The sequence below is a fragment of the Labeo rohita genome, chromosome 12, assembly GCF_022985175.1.
Source record: "Labeo rohita strain BAU-BD-2019 chromosome 12, IGBB_LRoh.1.0, whole genome shotgun sequence".
Classification (NCBI taxonomy): Eukaryota; Metazoa; Chordata; class Actinopteri; order Cypriniformes; family Cyprinidae; genus Labeo; species Labeo rohita.
The window spans coordinates 13,147,149-13,167,940 of NC_066880.1; the positions used below are offsets into that span (position 1 = coordinate 13,147,149).

At 36.8% G+C, this 20,792-nt stretch overlaps 1 protein-coding gene across 2 annotated transcripts in view; it reads right to left on the minus strand.

Moving 5' to 3' along the window:
• Window positions 1-349: 349 nt before the first annotated feature.
• The window catches only part of etv4 (ETS variant transcription factor 4), a 31,689-nt gene continuing 11,246 nt past the window's right edge, over window positions 350-20,792 (minus strand). For both annotated transcript variants that reach the window (XM_051125114.1, XM_051125115.1), the window contains exons 5-12: window positions 10,795-10,924; window positions 8,167-8,379; window positions 7,702-7,988; window positions 4,288-4,356; window positions 3,674-3,721; window positions 1,913-2,085; window positions 911-1,012; window positions 350-709 (exon numbers count right to left, since the gene is read on the minus strand). In XM_051125114.1, the coding sequence (XP_050981071.1) occupies window positions 482-709; window positions 911-1,012; window positions 1,913-2,085; window positions 3,674-3,721; window positions 4,288-4,356; window positions 7,702-7,988; window positions 8,167-8,379; window positions 10,795-10,924 (1,250 nt within the window). In that variant the 3' untranslated portion in view covers window positions 350-481. The remainder of the gene's footprint in view (window positions 710-910; window positions 1,013-1,912; window positions 2,086-3,673; window positions 3,722-4,287; window positions 4,357-7,701; window positions 7,989-8,166; window positions 8,380-10,794; window positions 10,925-20,792) is intronic.

Below are 20,792 nucleotides of genomic sequence, written 5' to 3' on the forward strand. Positions count from 1 at the left end.
AATATCTTGACGAGGAAGCTAGACCCATAAAATTTACAAATGGCCGTGGCCACTCTTTATGGCAAAAAGGTTAATTTACATTTTAAGACTGTTTGAGTTTAGGTCGGTTTATGCAAAAATAGTGTTTATAGATTAATACATTAATTAATAGCTTTTTCTAGTAAACTGCATCAGTGAGTCACAGGTAAACACCATCTGCAATTTTGTGTGTTGCAAACATAAGAAACAGAGACTGTTGACTCTGGTATAGTAGTAATATTGGGTCTTTATTAAGCAATCTCTTGATCCACAGTACTGTGTTTAGATTAGATAGGCCTCAGAAGTGAGAGGAATGCAGAGTCCCTAATGAGATTAAAGATTAATTTAATCAAAACAAAACAAAAAAAACATAGCCTTATATACAAGTGGATGGGGTGGGCATGTGCAATAGGTGCAGCGGGTAGTAAACTGGGATGGGGAACATGGGAGAATGTTGGTGGCATTAGTACATGTAGCCTTTGGAGTAGGACTGAGGGCCCATGTTGGTGGCAGCTGGTTCGGGAGGGTAAGACACCCCCTCGTCGAGGTGAGACAGCGGCACTGTGTCTTCCTCGTTGACGTAGCGCTCGAATTCTGCCTTCAGACTTGGCCGCTGATTGTCGGGAAAGGCCAAGGATATCAGAGCCTCCGGCTCACAAACGAATTTGTAAACATAACGCTCACCTGCCACCTGAAATATAAGAGAAATTAAATTGGTATTAAATATTAATTATTTCGTAATCAAAAATAATAACCCCTCACATTCACATTTTTGTCTATATTTGGAGTCTCTGGGACCCCAAATATAGAGTAATGTCAATCTCAACCCAACATGAGGGTTGAAGCGAAGAACAAAAAAGCATAGGAGACCATAAAATAGGTGATGCAATACCTTTTGCATAATTCCCTTCTCATAATAGTAGCGCAAAGAACGACTCAGTTTGTCGTAGTTCATGGCTGGACGGTTCTTCTGCATCCCCCAGAGTCTTGCCACCTAGAGTGTCAAAATAAGTACAAAAATAATACAGACCATTAGAGCAGGAAATGACTGTACTGTAGTGACTTAATTTGAACACAAGAGGTCCTTTGTGACTATACAACAACTGAACTATGAAAAGGAAGGGCGAGTCCCCACAAAATAATGCAGTTCCCTTTTATACAACCAAATTACCACTAAACGCTGACCAAAACGCCACATGGCGCACAGCTCAAACTGCTAGTTGTCAAACCTAGAGGAAATACTTATGTATTCTGAAATTGAAGGATCAACTTGAGAGCCCTTGAGAAAAAAAAAAAAAAAACTGTTGTTCCATCTTGGGCCAGTAAACTTGTGGTTCTGCTGACATTTGAGGAACAGATTTTTTGGTCTTTGACAGAGCTCTGCGCTTTAATTGCGATAGTAAAACTTTGGCCGTAATGAATGATTCATGCGTACAGTTGAGCAGAACTGATGGATGCATCTCTGCATGATAGTTTGCTGAGTCATGCCATTTAGCTGTCTACTGACCACAGACAATAGGAGGTTAACGCTCTCGTCTCGACCGCTGCGGTGTGCTTAGACTCTGGCGAAATGGAAGGTTGTAATATTTGGTAATGGAGCCATTCTCCATTTTATTTCACTATGCTGTTAAGTGGGGTAAATAATGCATGGCAGCTAATGGAAAACTGGCATCGTGTGGATGTGTTCTTAGGCCCTGGGGAACTGTGAGCTGATCGCAAGCAAATCTCTGAAACCCATTGTTTATTCTCTCTAAGGCTGAATAAACACTGCATGAATTGATCTGAACCTCCCAATAATCATATTGTCATCTTAGTTCTTTGAATGATCAATTGCTATTCATGTTTTTTGGAAATAAAATAATATTCTGCCTTCTGAGAACTCGTGAACTCGTACCTCCTCTGGCTCGATGAGTTTGAACTCCATGCCACGGCCGGTCCACGCGATGAAGTGCGCATTGCTGGGGTCGTCGAGGAGGGCCACCAAAAACTGCCAGAGCTGCAGTGAGCCGCGGCGCTGATAGGGGGCGCCCTCACGAAACACACCGCCCCCTTCCTGCTTCACCTCACCTGAGCACAGGAAAAGAGATTGTCCATTATTCATCTATAAAAAGCAATCCAAGCTAGCACATGGTGATAAGGACTTGATTTGAAATCGCAAATATTCATAGAGTGGGGAGGCCACGCTGAAAATTGAAGACTCAAAATCTAATATAAACACTTTTAGGATTTTAAAATGAGAAATGTTGTGAACCGAGTAAGAAATATTTTGGAATCTGCACTCTTTCTAGGTCGCTAATCAAATAAGCAAATTTGACGCTGATCATGTGAACTCCTTTGTAGAGACGGTCAGATGTTTTTGCTTCCACTGAAGCTCAAGATGCTCTTTGGATCATTCTCAAATCACGCTGGAGAATGTAATCATCAGGTTTTACACAAACTTGTGGAGTTCATTCAGTGTAGAATAAATAAGCCAATACTAAGAAATATTGAGATTTAAACAGGGTTGCCAGGTTTTCACAATAAAACTTGCCCAATTGCTACTCAAACGTTCCGGGGGGGTAAAATACACTTTTGTTTGCTTCAGCCTGTGGTTTTCCAAGTATTCCACTGGAAAACTGCTGACTCGGCAACACTGCATTTCTATTAATTTTTCAATTCAACTTTCCATTCTGATTGTTATGTTGGTAATGATTTGTGATGAAAAAACTGTATTACATTTTTAAAAATAAGTGAATACCTTTTTCGTAAGTGTCTGTATGGAAGCCCGTTTTCACCACTGAATAAAAAAAAAAAAAAAAAAGGTAATTGCGACTTCTTATCTCTCACTTCAGAACTCTCAAAACTCTGAATTCTGAAAAATAAACTCACAATTCTGGGAAGTTCCAAGATATAAACTCAATTGCAAAAAATAAAGTCAGAATTGCGAGATAAAGTCTTGCTATTCTGACTTTTTCTCATGAGTTTACATCTCACAATTGTGACTTTTTCCTCAGAATTGCATGATATAAATTTGCAATTATGACTTCATTTCTCAGAATTGTGAATTTGTGTCTCGCAATTCTGACTTTATAACTTGCAATTGAGAGTTTATATCACGCAATTCTGAGAAAAAAGACGTTATAACTCACAATTGACAGTTTATCTCACAATTCTGACTTAAAAACTTGCAATTGCAAGTTTATCTCTCGCAATTCTGACTTTATAATTCGCAGTTGCAAGTTTAGACTTTATAACTCACAATTGCGAGTTTATCTCTCACGATTCTGACTTTAAAACTTGCAATTGCATGTTTATATCGCAGTTTTGACTTTATAACTCACAAATTTGAGTTTATCTCGCAATTCTGACTTTATAGCTGGCAATTGCAAGTTTATATCTGACTATTTTGACATTTTTTCTTGCAGTTGTTCTTTTGACTTTTGACTTTTTTCACCGATGTAAAAAAGTCACAATTTTGAGATTAACAAGTCACAATTACTTTTTTTTTTGTTTTTATTTAGTGGCAGAAACATGCTTCTATAGGTTTCACACTTTTGGGCCCCACTGTATTCATTTTATTTCACATTTTTCTCATTGTCTGAGCTAGGCACTTGAACAGACTATGTGTATTTTAAAATAATACTTGTATTAAAACATCTGGACATCTGAGACTTACCTTCAAATTTCTCAGGAACAACGCGGGAATCATTTTCAAACATGTAACCTAGTAAGATAGGACAAGGGAATTATTAGTAGTTTGGATACCAAGACAGTCCACTTGAGTTATATTGTGCTAATGTATTAATGGTAGTCATTAATAATAAAAAGCATTTTCCTGTTTGACTTTTCAAATTGAGATGTATGAATATAATAACCGTTTTTCCATTGATATTTATGAATTCTTTTATGGGAAACAAGAGTTCTTGATGATTATTATTATTCGGTTATGTACACTCATGAAGCAAGGAACTAAATTTTCTGTATCTAATGGCTCATTACAGAGATCAGCTAACAACTGAAAATACCCAAAATGGTGCGGCAAATGCAGCAAGCGGAGAGAAGGATTATTTTTCTTCACTCCAGGAAAAATACTCGTCTTTTCCAGTAGTAATATTTACCCTGGAATTCTTTAGGCAAGGGAGAAACAAATGTCGATGCCAACAGAAACACAGACCCTCTGGCCTGGTTAGCCAGTGACCGCACTGTACTGGCCAATCCTGACGTTCTGTGAGTGTGTGAAGTGCACATTCTAGGACTGCATGTTTCTAGATGGACAAACCATGTCCTTACCTTCACTGTTGTGCTGTGGGTTGGGGTAGCCCTCATTGTGATGATACATGGAGGGGCAACCAGGCACATCTGTTAAGAAAACACAAAAAAGAATGACTCACAGTAATAGATGCATGCATGCAAATAATCTAAAAAATCTTTATTTATGCTTCCTGTTTGCATTCGTAATTATTCCCTTATGAGGTTCTGTTGTAGTTAGGATATGCTTAGAAGGCCTATGTAGGTAGTCAGCAGTGAGGCAGCTCACTAGGTTTAAGAACAGAGCTAATCATTCCTAGTCCTCTTTAGGCACTATTTCTGTAGGGTGTGAGGCTGGTGCATCTGCAGATTTGATAACCTCTGCCACTGAGTGCTTCAAGGACAAAAGGTCCATTTGTCATAAAGTCATTTGTCATAATATCACCTGTCTGCAGCTTTATTTTTAGCCAGTAAAGAGCAGTGGATCTTAAACAGTCACACAGCACTGCAGGAAGCAAGAATTAGCTTAAGAACTGTCGTACCACTCCTTCTCTTTCTCTCTTTCTATACTGTAGTATAAATGAGAAATGGTTAGTTTGTGAGGTGGAGTCATGATTCATGGCTGGAGAATGCAGTGGCAGAGGCCGTGATAAGAGGTCACAGGGGAGAAAGAGCTCTGAGGGACTGGAGCACTTTTCTCATACATAGCACTCATTAATGTAACTGTTGACGGAGCTGTTGGACTGGAACTTATTCAGTTGCATTTTCAGCTGAAACAGTCACAGGACCCCTCTAAAACATAAGCCCTATTCAGACGGTAATTGTTTCTCATGTGGACGTCTGTAAAAATAAATTTGCATGGCACCTCAGTGATATAAAACTCATGCATTCGGGTGGTGATTTATTCACGGTGGAACCTGGGAACCTGGGAGTGTGCGGCTCACGTGGCCAGTCGCATGATTGTCTGCTGTAAATAAAATATCATATGCTTGGAATAATAAGAATAAATTCAGATTTTATTTTGTCTTGCATTTTATCTCTCACAATAATGGATGCGAGTAAAAATGTGGAGATTAGCAGAAATAAGTTAATGCAACCTCTTATTTACATAAGGTAAACAAAGCAGCTTGGTTTATGAAATATTGTTCTTGTAAACATTTTCCAGGATTTCAGTATTGTTTTTTTTTTCAGTAATAAATAAGCATGCAAATTACAGTGCAACCGTTGTCGGTGTTTGGCAGTGGTCAAAAAGGATTTAAATAATGAATTTTTAATCAATTTATTCTTATGAACTGTTATAAGAGATGTATGGAAGCCTGTTTTTTTCCACTGAAAAAAACAAACAAAAAAAGTAATTGCAAGTTTTTATATCACAGTTCTGCCTTTTTTTCACAAGTGCAAGTTCACATACTGGAATTCTGACTTTTTTCTCAGAATTCTGAAATAAACTTCGCAATTCTGAGAAATAAAGTCCCACTTCTTTTTTTCTTAGAATTGCAATTTTATATCTTGCAGTTCTGACTTTATAACATGCAATTGTGAGTTAAGTTAGAATTTTTTCTCAGAATTGTGAGTTCACAATAAGTGAACTAGAAGTTTATAGCTCACAATTAATTTAGCAACTTGCCATTGCTAAATTAAATCACAATTCTGAGAAAAAAAAAATGAATTGCAAGTTTATATCTTGCAGTTCTGAATTGTGGAATACATAAGTCACCTTTTTTTAATTCTGTGGCAGAAATGGGCTTCCATAGAGCTGTGAATTAATTCGACCTGGTATTTTTACGCAAGCAATGGGAGAAAATCACAGGCATTCTGGATGGCAATAAAATCACAGATTAACCCCTGTAAATGCTAAAATTCGATTTCACAATTACTATCCGAATCGGGTTGTAAAATACACGATTCAGGAAAATATAATTGTGTTTTTTCTGATATATAATAACAATAGAAAGTGTCTTAATAATTATAATGTGATATGTTACTATTTAAAAAAGCAGCACATGCAGAGGGTTTTTTTTCTAGGATGCTAAAAACACTGGATCATGAACTGCTCACGTTTAAATAAACACAGTGCCGCACTTCACGTCACACATATATTTATTTACTTAAACCACAGCCTTTGCAATTTAATAATCCCGCTTAGCCATTTTTTCTTATCAGTTTTATTTTGATTCAGTCATGCAGATCTACCGCATTCCATACAAAAGTGTTGGTACAGTTTCTTATTCGTGTTAGCTTGTATTTCTCTCTGTTTTTGTTCTGTAGCAGAGCGGCAGCCACTGGCCTAGGCAGGGATGAATCTACTGATAACATGCTGTACTCCACCTCAGATAGGGCACTCAATCCTCACACAAACATCCTTTTGTTCCAGACTATCTCATCCAAAGTTGCCACATTTCTGCACGTATGAATCTGAACCAAGCAGCATCAGTGTTTTAACAGTGTTAGTGTTATTTAAACACTGCTTTTTAGTTTGCATTTTAAATTAATTTTTGGTCATTTAAGTGCTTTTGTAATTTTTATTAGGTTTTTTTATTTCAGTTTTAGTAATTTTAGTACGTCAAACTTTATTTCAGTTTGTTACAAAGGCAGCATTTCTAATTTTTGTTTAAGTCTTTTAAGTTTAAAGTTTTTCATGTAATATTTTCATGTACTATGGAAATGTATTTAATCGTTTTAATAGTTTTAGTTTTAGTTAACAATAACTATACTGGACAAGTAGTACCTCAAAAAAACTGGTAGGGGATAAACGAACCCAGAAAAGGTCTTGCTTCCTTTTTTTGGTTGAAATGACAACTCTGTTTTTAAGATAATCTATGTGCAATGTTTGTTAGATCACTGTTGTTTGTAGTCTTTCACAGAGCACTGATAAGTTGGACCTGCGCAGGGTGTTGTGTTTCGACCCTGTGTCAGGGAGGAGGTGAGTTCGCCTGTGTTGTAAGTATATGGCCCGAGCCCCCCGGCTACAACACAACCACCCCACCCCCCCCACCACCACCACCACCTCCCGCCCGCCCAAACCAAGCCAGCGCACGAGCTCGGGTTACCGAGGCTATGCTCATTTTTCCATTATGAGTTCATCTGCCTGCAGAAAAAGGAAGCCGCTGGTGCAACCCTACACCCGCGAGCGCTCCGCTGGGGATTCTAGTCTTTCCAGTGCCCTCCATTTTCTCAATGAAATTCCTATGCCTCCCTCCTTCTCAAAGAACACAGGCAGAAAAGGGAGGGGTGAAGGAGCAAGAGCGGGGAGAGGTACAGAAACACGGCTGAGACCTTTGTAAAGTGTCAGTGGATGTGGAAGCGGAGAAGAACAAACAGAATCTTTTCGAAGAAGGAATTGGCTGTTTACATTAGTGGCCTAATGTGGTTTGATTTTTCAGGAAGAGAGAGGAGATGAAACACCATTTCAAAGCAAATCAATTCACTCCGTCATTAGTCTTTTGACTCACGTACCAGGTTCGTAAGTGTAGTCAGTGGGTTCCTGTTTAACCATCATATGGGCTGGAGGAAACCTCTGATGCTGTGGGGCAGCCATGTGGGCCGCTCGGTCGTACAGCGGGTCCATGTACTCCTGCTTGAAGTTCTGCTGAGGAGGATAAGGCAAGCAGGGGTCAGAGTGTTGCCGGTGGTAACCACCGCCTCCGCCCCCGGTGGCGTGGGCAGGATGCATGCGCTGCAAGGCCTGTCCTTGGGAAGCGAATGGTGGGCACATCTCTGCGGAACCGGAAGGGAACCTGGAACTGAGAGGGAAAATGAGACCTTGATTATCACATTGGCTGCTATAGCAGGAAGAATTAAATATTTATGTATTTAATATGACTAATTATGACCGTTTCTCAACCCGTATGGTACCGATATATATCATGCATCCCTACTTAAAAGTTGACACATCTACACATTGTTTATCATTATCGTTACCTGGGGTTCATGGGGTAACTGTGGCTGTGGCAGGCGTGGGATTGGCTGGCTGAGGGTGTATTCATGTACCCTGACTCCGGCCGAGTTCCCACTGTTGGTTTTGGGGAGTAATGCTGCATAGGAGACATTGGTGTCCCTGGACAAGAGCTCTTAGATCCTCCTGCTGCCGCTGCTGCTGCTGTTGCTGCCACGGCTCTCTTCTGCTCGTAGGCACTGCAGGGCACACGGACACTTTCAAAGTCAACAATGCATTTCTTTCCCATTAACACTTTTATGTCTCGGGGTAGATTTTTATTAAAATTGTATTATGATTTTTTCTTTTTTTCTCTGTTTAAATGAAGTTTATGAAAAGTATCATTCCTAAATTATTAAAATGCGTAATAATTTGTAACTTTTAAAATTGATAATCTAAACAAAGAGTGGGAAAACTATTTCTATATTAATTTAAAAAATATTTATAATATTTTTTACACAAATTCTGATCCTCAGATGTTTTCATCTCTTATGTGTAAAAATATTGTTTTGTTGTATTACATTAAATTCAATTTAAATAAAATTAAATGTAAAAATCAGCCTTAAAGGGATAGTTCACCCAAAAATGAAAATTCTGTCATTAATTACTCACCACTCATGTCGTTTCAAAACTGTAAGATCTTTGTTCATCCTCGGAACACTCATTTCTTATATTTTTGTTAAATCCGAGAGCTTTCTAACCCTCCATAGACAGCAACGCAACTAAAATGTTTCCAGGCCCAGAAACGTAGTAAGGACATCGGTAAAATAGTCCAGAGGAATGCACAAGCATGCATCGTGGTACCCTCGAAAAATGGCGGAGGACTAGGAGGAGAAGAATTCTTGACTGCAGTCGTTGTTTTTGTTTTCTTTGCGCACAAAAGTATTTGCATAGCTTTGTAAAATTACGGATGAACCACTGATGTCACATGGACTGTTTTACCGATGTCCTTATTACGATTCTGGACCTGAGAACATTTCGGTTGCATTGCTGTCTATGCAGGGTCAGAAAGCTCTTGGATTTCATCAAAAATATCTTAATTTGTGTTCCGCAGATGAACGAAGGTCTTGCATATTAATGTAATTAATGACAGAATATTTAAAAAATTGTTTACAACCTATTGCATCCCTTGAAATGTATTCAAAATGACACAAAGTTAGGTTTCCACTCAAAGTTGCGCATTTAACTTATGCGCAAAACTGGAATATCACATAAAGTGTTTGCAAATAAGCACAGTTTCAATCCAACAAGTCAAAAAGAACAAAATCACCACTTCCTGATAAACTGGCAATAAATATCACTAAGAAAAGTAGGAGAAGCCACTGAATTTAACAATTTTCATATAAATTACTTAAAAAAAAGTCACATGCGCCTTTTTGATGCGCATGGAAGAATTTATTCAGCAAACATGTTTCCATCTCCCATTAATTGCATTAACTCTTTTTAACAAAAGTCAAAAACCACCTCACTTTTTTGCAAATTAAGGGATTTTCTTTTGAAATTTGCCAATTCCAAAACTCGTTTCGTATGCAGTACTTCAAAACGCGCATAAAAACAGGGTGATGGAAACATGATCACTGCAAAAAATAATTTTCCTACCTAGATTTTTGTCTTGTTTCCAGCCAAAATATCTAAAAATTCTTAAATTAAGAAGAAATAAATAAAATTTATTTATTCTTGTTTTCAGAAAAAAGAACTCAAAATTAAGTGTTTTATTTATTTATTTATTTTTTTTGCTGGAAACAAGTAAAAAAATCTGCCAGTGGGGTAAGCAAAATAATCTTGTTTTCTGCTTGAAATAAGATTATTTTGCTTACCCCATTGGCAGATTATTTTGCTTGTTCTAAGCAAAAACTCAATTTTTACTTGAAAACAAGACAATTTTTACTTGTGTAGAAAACGACTAAATGTCTAAGTAAGAAAAGCATTTTTTGCAGTGATGGAAATGTTCATGATTTCAGGGGGAAACTAAACACTCTGATACTATGATATTCACCTACCACTAATTTTCTAATAACTCTGAAGACCTCAGGTGTCTTTGATCATGGTCCTAATATCGACCTTTTTCTTCCCGTACGAGTGGGCATGGCCATTTGTAAATTTTGTCTGGCTTCCAGTCTCATCTGCGTCCAGCTATTTTTAGCTGTGCAAACAGCTTGTTTTGCTGCTTGATATTGCAGATTGGTGTGACTTACCATTTTATTTTAATGTATTATCTTACTTATGAGCACACTGGTTTGTAGTGCAAACAATTTTACCGTTTACTGCACGTTGTCATTCTTCTCATTATTTCTCAATAGCGGCTAATGAACCGAAAGTCTCACCTATAGGCTTACTTACGCGTTAAAGAAAAAGGTGGATACTTCAAGTGAAATTGAAGAACAAATCAGTGTAATGTCATTTTGAACAAAATCAGGCCAAAACTCTGCAGGGCAGTGGCTTCCCAGGGCTGGATTTGAGGAACCATGCATTATAGTGTGAAATGTGTGTTTTAAAAATCTATTTTCTGTGTTTAATATTGTCCACAGGGCTAAAGGTGAATGCAGTAAACCCGTTCACGTCATCAAAGAAAGAAGTGAGATGCATCTAGAAGCAGCATCCGGCTTTCGACTGACCTGGCGTAAAGGCACTGCTCTCCATTGGGGTAGCTGAAGCTCTGCTTGTGGCTGCAAGACTGGCTGGGGTCTGAGCCGGGACTCTGAGGCTCTTTCTTGATCTTCACAGGCGGGCTGTGGAATGCCACTGCTGCGGTAAACAGAGAAACAGGTTTATTAATGAACCGCATTCCAGCTAATTCCTGTCTCGAGAAACGACAGGCCTTTTGTCTGCACTAAAAATACAACAAGAGTATACAAACAAAAGGAAAGAGATAAACATGTACTCCAAATACTTTAATGGGCTTCGTTTGTCCTTAACGTAACGGATCATGCAAACGTGATCATTTAACTCAACCAGAGTTGACACAGTTAAACTCTCAGAGTTAAAGCTCTGGCTTCAAAGTAAATCGAACAATTACAGACATAAACATTCACCAGTGAAAAAAGTTACTTCCATTAATCAATATTGAAAAGTGGACTTAACCATTTGAGTTTAATTATTAATGTGCATTAGATAATTCTAATTTCCAGATTTTTTCTTCAACGCTTTCAAAGCATAGAACTGCTAAAAAAACATTCATTGGTTAAATGAGTAAGGCTTTTATAAACACATCAGCAGCTGGTCATTTACATAAGAATTTTTGTGTGTGTGTGTTTCTTTAGTTTCTACAGCCCAGCTTTAGAGATTTTGGCATTTAGCTGAGGAGTAGCAGAGGAGCCGCCCAGCATGCGTGGGGTCTGGGTCTGAACCGCAGTGGTGTTTATTATTGGAGGGGAGCAGCCGGGCTCAAAGACGGCACGGTACAGGATGTTTTTCTGGGCCGCTCAGGGTAAACAGCAGCAGCTGTGCTCTTCCAGCTGAGCAGCAGCTCTGTGTTTATGGCTGTTTATGTGTTGATTGTCGTGGGCGCAGACCTGACAGAACAGGCACTGCTGAAACCCAAGCCCAGGTAATTGTACATTTCATTCACAAAAACAAGAAAAAAATGGGGGAGAGGCCTTCCAATACTGTAACGCTGCAGCACAACGTCCTGCCCTCTCAAAAGCAATACTCAAATCGAAAGAGAACGAGAGGTGTGGAACGAGAAGTTCTTAAACATTCACATCTGTGATAAGTCTGCATATGCGAGATTTATAGATTTGACATTTAAAGTCTCAAATCAATGCTATGCTTTAATAATAGACTGCTCATTTGATCAATAAGGCTCCGAGTACTTTTACAAATTCATTACGAACACAGAATCACTAAAACCACTCTATTAAAGCAATGAATCATTCCACTCCAAATACTCTAAAATGGGATTCGAGGACTTCAGGGGGAGCGTGTAACATTATCAAGACACATCCGTCTGTCGTTAAATCTCCTTGAGTTTACAGACCGATGGCACTCGAGTAAACAGTGATGTGACAATGAAGGAAGCTCTTGTTCTTTATTTAGTGTAATTTGCCCAGACCTCTCAGTTTCTGCTTTCTCTCTTTGCGATTCATTTGAAAGTTACATCACTGTTCTTTAAAGCCACTCATATTTCTTAGGTTTTGTTTCTTGGTAAAAGGGGGGATAGGGGATAGGGGTTGTGATCCTAAGTGTGTGATGTTACATCTGTGTTTAGATATTCTTGGTTCTGCTCTTGTAAAGTACGTAGTCAGTGGTCAGGAAAGAGGCTTGCCAGAGGCTTTATTATTTTATTGCCTAATACTAAAGAGGAATTCTTATGTATCATTTTTATTCAGTTATTTTAGATTTACTGGAAGGACTCCACACCTATTTTATTGTTATCTTCAAGAGCTTAGATCAGGGAAAGGGACAAAAAGGCTGTGAGAGAGTTTGGATCATGTTTGTGCTTTGTAAAACATAAACATTTGGTTTTATGTGATGCCTGTACATGAATTTACAGCTTTGTAATTTCCAACAAAAATTGTATATTCAGACTTTAAGGAGCAATTAAAACGAGCTGTACAATTTTCTTTTAATATCTCTAATTACCAATTTCACATATAGGCCCTATATTAATATTAAAGCCTCTGATTAATGACATTAATACATTCTTTGCGCTTTTTTTTGTTTGTTTGTTTTATCCCAATATGCACTCTGCCAGTCAAAAGTTTTTGAACAGTAAAATTTTTAATGTTTTTAAAGAAGTCTCTTCTGTTCACCAAGCATGCATTTATTTTATCCAAAGTACAGCAAAAACAATAAAATTTTAAAATATTTTACTATTTAAAATAACTGTTTCTATTTGAATATATTGTAAAATGTAATTTATTTCTGTGATCAAAGCTAAATTCAGAAATCATTAAAAAATGCTGATTTTCTGTTCAAGAAACATTTTATTATTATTATTATTATTATTATTATCAATATTTAAAACAATTGAGTATTTTTTTACATTATACACTAAACCAATCAAAAGCTTGGAGTCAGTTTTTTTTTTTTTTTTTTTTTTTTTGGAAAAGAAATGATAGAAATTAATACTTTTATTTAGCAAGGATGCTTTAAATTGATCAAAAGTGATGGTAAAGACATTTATAATGTTACAAATGGTTTCTTTTTCGGATAAATGCTGTTCTTCTGAACATTCTATTGATCAAAGAAACCTGAAAAAAATCTACTCAGCTGTTTTCAACATAATAATAATAAATCGGAATATTAGAATGATTTCTGAAGGATCATGTGACTGAAGTAACAGTGCTAAAAATTCAGCTTTGAAATCACAGGAGTAAATTACATTTTAAAATATGAATGAATCAATGAGTGCATTTATATAGCATTTTTATTGTGTATTGCCATACACCCAAAGCGCTTTATAATCAATATATTCAAATAAAAAACAGTTATTTTAAATAGTAAAAATATTTCAAAATTGTAGTGTTTTGCTGCACTTTGGATCAAGTAAATGCAGGCTTGGTGAGCAGAACAGAATTTAAAAAAAAATAAATAAATAAATAAACACTTTCAAACACTTTTGACTGGGAGTGTAGGTTATGAAAGCTGCATAAAGTTTATTCCAGACATTTTAACCTGCAAAAAGGCCAAAAAGAAGACCAGACTTTGAGCAAAAATGAGTTTGACACCTCTGTTGATCGTAATCTGCCACGTAAGGCTATAAACCTGGCAACATATAGATTTAAATAATGCTCTCCTTACATACGAGTGCATTTACCATTCACACCTCCCTTCAAGCTACATCTAAGTGTGAAAAACCAGTAGCATTGTACTTAAATGACAGGAGTGTCTCTATTCAGGATGAGCCTTTTTAGAGACAGGCAAGGCTAGAGGTGGGAGCTGGACTTTACATATGTAAATAGCACGATTCAGTGAAGAGGATAAGGGGTGAAAGGTGATGGTCATGGTTGAGTGCTTTAGGAAGTAGGGGATCATTATGGAGGGCCATTCAGTCAACTCCCACCACAAACAAATCTCAGGACCCCGATACCCCCCTGCCACAAACAAAAAAGAAAGATCCACCAGCTGTGACAGATGGAGGTATGGTGGCTTTAGTTGAGAGCTCTGGGGGATCGTGTTAAGAAAGTGTGTTAAAGTGATCACTAATCAGTTTATTTTGAATACAGTTGTGAGCCTTTGGATACAAAAAAAATCAGAAATCAGATTTCAGTCTCTGTTAAGGCAGGACAGCTTTGCTTTTGAGTTAAACCTTAACTCTGCTGATCATCTGGACAGTATTGTATATTCATGTCAGGCTCACATCCTGGAAATTTTCAGCTTATGACAGCTACGGTTGAGGCCAACCATATCAACTCAACAGGTACAATGTACCAAAGTTTGAGTAATAATATCTCAAGACTATAAACCTATCATATCGTACCAGAGGAACGCGACCGCTGTGGCCTGTCGTCAGATAAAACACAAATCCTGAGCAGAACAAGTCTTTATGCAAAGACGGTTTGATAAAAACACTGAACAAAGGATTATCGTATTGCGTTGGTCTGGTGTGATATTTGAGCTGATGTTGTGATAAAATCTGATTTTCGATTATGATAACAGTCTGTCCGAGAGTGAGTGAAGAGATGCCACCTGGCGTCCCACTGGCCATTTGAGACTAACAGTGACAAATCAATAAGAACAACAAGGATGCCAATTATGTCTGAATGGCTTAAAGGTTGAAATGGCAGTATTGATTTTTGGGCAGCCCACTTAACACGGCTCTCAAAGCTAGCTTGTTTCTTTTTAAGTATGGCCTGTCATAGTACATCAGGTGTTTAATTGAAATTAAAAAGTAAAATTTAAAACACTAAAAATAATCACAGAGATTTTTTCATGCTTTTTAAAGTCTTTAATGCACACCATGGCTGCATTGATTTGAACAGAAAATACAGTAAAAACAGCAATGCTGTGAAATATTTTTACAATGAAAAGAACTTTTACATTTTTTTAATGTAATTCTTTCCTGTGATTGCAACGCTTAATTTTCAGATGTATTACTGTAGACTTGTTTCACGCGATCCTTCAGAAATCATTTTAATATGCTGATTTAAAATCAAATAAGATTTATTAATGAACAGTTGTGCTGCTTAATATTTTTGTGAAACCTGTGAGCTTTTTGCAGGATTTTTTATGAACAGAAAGTAAAAAAACAACAACATTTATTTGAAATAGAAAACCTTTGCAACATTATAAATGTTGTTTTACTGACACTATTGGTCAGTTTAATATGGAAGCCCATTTCCACCACTGAATAAAAAAGAAAGGGAAAAAAGGGAAAAAAACCTGATATATTCATAGAATTGCAAGTTTGACAATTCTGACTTAACTCGCAATTCCGAGAAAAAAAGTCAGTATTATGTGATGATAACTTGCAATTCTATGAACATATCAGGTTTTTTTCCCCCCACAAAATTATAAATTGGAAGTTTATATCTCGTAATTGTTTTTTAAAAAAAGTAAGAACTGCAAAATAAAATAATTGTTGAGTTTTTGAGTTTATATGTTGCAATTCTCACTTTATAACTCGCAAATTTGAGTTTATATAACACAATTATAAGAAAAAAGTCAGAATTACGAAATAAAACTTGCATCTGTGAAAAAAAAGTCAGAAAAGAGTCTGACTGTTTTTTAGAACTGTGTTATATAAACATACAATTGCGAAAAAATAAAGTCAGAATTGCAAGATATAAACTCGCAATTCTGACTTTATTTTATATAACACAATTCTAAGAAAAAAGTCAAAACTGCAAGATAAAAACTCGCATTTGAGAAAATAAAGTCAGAACTGTGAGTTTTTATTTCGCAATTCTGGCTCTTTTTTCGCAACTGTGTGTTTATATAACACAATTCTAAAAAAAAAGTCACAATTTTGACTTTATTTCTTACAATTCTATTCTGACTTTATAACTCACAATTGTGAGCTTATATCACAATTCAGAATTGTGAAATAAAACTTGCATTTGTGAGAAAAAAGTCAGAATTGCGAGTTTATATCTTGCAATTCTAACTTTATTCGAAATTGATCTTACATATTTCTGAGAAAAAAGTGAGAATTGCACATTTTTATCTTGTAATTCTGACTTTATTTCTCACAATTGAGTTTATATCATGCAATTCTGACTTTAGAACTTGCAATTGTGAGTTTCTATCACAATTCTGTGAAAAGTCAGAATTGCGAAATAAAACGTTTGCAAGAAAAAAAATTCAGAATTGCAAGTTTATATCACGCAATTCAGACTTTATGCGTTTTTATCTCACAATTCATACTTTTTCTGAGGAAAAAAGTCAGAATTGTGAGTTTGTCTCACAATTCAGAGAAAAAGTCTGAACTGTGAAATGAAAAGTCGCAACAACCTTTTTTTTTCAGTGGTGGAAACTTCCGACTTCCGTAGTTTAATGTGTCCTTGCTAAATGAAAGTATTACTAATCCCAAACTTTTGGCGGTGTGTATAATAGCTTGGTCAGCATTACAAACAGGGCCTAGTTGTTTTTGAGCTGTTTCTTCCATGGCTTTTTGTGGATTATTTAAGTAGAATAAAGCTATTTTAAGAAGTTTTATTTATTTTTTCCCTCTGATTTGAGTAGCTTTTGTAAATCCATCATCGTTGAAATCATCAGTGGAAAGTCCGGGGAGGGATGCGAATGATAGAAAGGACTGTTCTCTCAGCCAGAGGTTTTTCAGAAACAATGCTGTCATCTCAGCACAGTACAGCAACACATGGCGGACATGTGGTGTCCGTGTCAACACGATCAGAATGAAAAAGAGCAAGCGAGAGAACGCAAACAAAAAAGGAAGTTCTGGCCTCTCTCAAATGTTGAATGGCCAGGGGTTTTCCATAAAAATACTCGGCTCGCTTGGTTTTTGACTATCACTTCTAAGTGTCAACGACTTCCCCTTTAAGTTTCAGACGGCTATCGGTAGCTCAAAAATTGTTGACAAACTTGAATGACAAGATAGTTAGAAACCATCAGACCGACAGAGTCGTGTGTGAATCTAAATTTTACGCTCTCTCAACATGTCTTTTGTTCAAAAACACTTTTGGATGCTTAATGTGTTTAAAAGTGTTTTTGTTAAATGTCATGTTGTGATTGGGTGTGGCTAGACTGGCTAAAGACTAGACCTGAATGGCATATGACATATTTCTGTTAACCACACGGTATCGGTTCCCTTTATGATTGGATTATTTTCTTCTGATGAAACTGCGTGACATGCGTCTCTTAAAAAAATGAATCACTGAGCTATTTTACCATTACCAAAGGATTAACTTGGAAAGAGTAGACGAAAGTGAAAATACGAAAGGTCGATGACGATAATTTGTAAACACGAAAGAATGATGTCATCCGTCGCAACATGATAGTGTTTTATGCATGCGTTCATGTGGAAAGAGTAATCAAACTCTCAACCTCACATTCGTCAGAACTCAATATATCGCAGTCCGCTCTTAATGTTTAATGCATATATTGATTTTCTGCTCATTGCAGAATTATATAATGAACTCTACTGTAATGCAGAGAGAGATGGGAGATAACACCTGCGCATTGAATTTCTGTCAAGCTGGTGAGAAATACATTTCTACCGAGGCTTGTCTCACCGAGTCCCATCTGGGCTGATATCTTAATTATACAGAGAGAGAGAGAGATAGAGAAACACTCAAGGTTTTTTCGTATGCTGCCTGATCTACTTCTGAGATCACCCTGGATCAATAGATCCATCATTGCTTTTTCAATACGAGACGTTGCCTGTCGCGTTTCAGCAGAACTGACGTGAGATTATGCTGAAACAATGGACTGAGCTAAGTGATTTAGACCAGTGATGACTTGCACTATTTAGCTGGAAGAGACACCGTGTCTCCAAACACTGTCTATCGTGGTGCGCTGGAAGAAGTCTCTGATGTGTGTGGAGGACGTGCGTATGTTATGTTACATGTGTTCAATGTTATCATTAGCCCCCGCCTCAGTTTCTTTTCTATCAGCGGGAGAAGGGAGGAAAAGAAACCCTCTTTGAGACGAGGGAGAAAAGGCAATTTCCTGGGTAGGTTTAGAGTGTTTGCCCCACTGCTTCTGTCCTCACCGATGCAGTAAAATACACACTGCTGTCCATTCAATGCCTCAGCGGCCATACCTCAGCCTGTGAAAAGGATGTTCTAACTTCTTCCAACAGCAGACCAGAGCACAAGCTTCCATGTTTTACATAAGTGTCTGAGCTGCTGTTTACTGGCTCTTACAGTCTGGCATGTGTCCACCTGCGAAAACATCCTAAAACTTCGCAACTGCCGGTTTCGACAAACGTTCCTCTTATAAAGGTTCACACTTCAAACTTTCAACGAAAGTAAGGTAAAACTTTCCATAAAGACTGTATATGTTAAAGGGATAGTTCACCCAAAAATTTTAATTCTGTCATTAATTACTCACCCTCATGTCGTTCCAAACCTGTAAGACCTTCGTTCATCTTTGGAACACAAATTAAGATATTTTTGATGAAATCCGACCCTATCTGACCCTGCATAGACAGCAACGCAACTACCACGTTCAAGGCCCAGAAAGGTAGTAAGGATATCATTAAAATAGTCTATGTGACATCAGTGGTTCAACTGTAAAGTTATGAAGCTACAAGAATACTTTTTGTGCATGACGAAAACAAAAATAATTACTTTATTTAACAATTTCTTCTGTTCTGTGTCAGTCTTTGACACAGAACGCACGTAGGTGGTACTCTAGTTGCGTTACTGTCTAGGCAGAAATCTCTTGAATGTCATAAATATCTTAATTTGTGTTCCGAAGATGAACAAAGGTCTTATGGGTTTGGAATGAGAATATTTGGGTGAACTATCTCTTTAACAAAAGTTACCACAATAGCTATGCAATAAAAATGATAATACCTTAGAATTTATTAATCTTGGTTAATCATTTTTTGAAAGATGTATTTTATGTTCACCAAAGCTGCATTTATTTGATCAAAAATACAGTAAAAACAGTAATAATATGACGTTTTCTATTTTAAATACTGTTTTTATTTTGAAATTTCATTACTGTAAATAATGCCATTAACTGTCTCATGATCCTTCAGAAATCATTTTGCTGCTCAAGGAATATTTCTTATTATTATCACAGTTAAAAATGGTGAAAACCATGGTATAGACAGTTCAAAGGAATATTTATTTTAAAAAATAAAAAATATTTTGTAACATAAATGTCATTACAAATGTCATTACAGTCAATTTAATGCAACCTTACAGAATAAAAGTATTAATTTGTGACCCTGGACCACAAAACCAGTTTTGAAATTGAGAGTTATACATAATCTGAAAGCTGAATAAATAAGCCTTCCATTGATATATGGACAGTATTTGACTGAGATACAACTATTTGAAAATCTGAGGGTGCAAAAAAATCAGATTATTGAGAAAATCAACTTAAAGTTGTCCAAATGAAGATCTTAGCAATGCATATTATTAATCAAAAATTCGTGCTGCCTTGAAATTTTAAGTTTACTCAACTCAAATATCCATTTATCCACTACATTTTCATGTAGTACAACTTAACATTTCATGTTGACTAAACTTAAAATTTTAAGGCAGCACGAAGACTTACTTCAAGTTGAAACTACTTTTTTTTTAAACAAAGATTTTTGGCATAAAAGAAAAGTCCATAATTTTAACCCATACAGTGTATTGTTGGCTATTGCTACAAATATACCTGTGCTACTTAAGACTGGTTTTGTGGTCCAGGGTCACATTTATTTAAAAAAAAAAAAAAAAAATCTTACTAAGCCCAAACTTTAGAAGTTGTGTATATTTATACATGAACATGAGTTGAGATAAATGATGTAAAAAAAATATAGTTCATTATACATATTGTAAACTGTAAGAAAGAAAGAGCAAGCAAAGGAGAGATAAGAACTGATAGAGAAGATGAAAAAGTGAAAGCAAAAAGAGAGAAAGAAAAACAATAAAAGTGAAAGAAAAAGCAACAAGGATCGAATAAAGAGCGAAATGGCAAAAAAAGAGAAAGAGGTTGTTGAAAAAAAGATGAAGAGGTAGAGAAAAACATCTCTGTAAAGGCTGCGTTGAGCGCAGCTCTCAGTCAGTCCAAATCATGAATGGAGATTCCGTTTTCTCTTAATGTGCTGCCTCAGCCAGTCCCTCACAACCAGCCCATTCATAAAAAAATGTGGGGCTTAAATGTGCGCGTGTGTCGGTGTGTGTGTACGCGTGTGGCTCGTTTCGCTGCAAAAAGTTAGTGAAAGAGGAAAGCCTGGCCCCCTCTACGGGGTAGAATGACTGGTCTCTGTACATTTTTGGCACTCTTGAGGATGTTTTTGCAGACTTTGTTGCATAGCAGCTGTATTTTGGAAAGTTGAGAGCAGTAGAGCTGCATATTTTGTTTGAGGAGGGGCAGGGGGGGTTGAACACGACAGCACGATCCAGCAATATATCAGACACGTCGAGAGAGCTAACGGAAGTGCAAACAGACTCGAGACTGTAAATTCAGAAATCCCTATGCACATCTTTGGTGTTTTCATCTCTCCTAGCCTTTTTCCTGTAGACTTGTCTTTTCTGGGACTGGATTTATA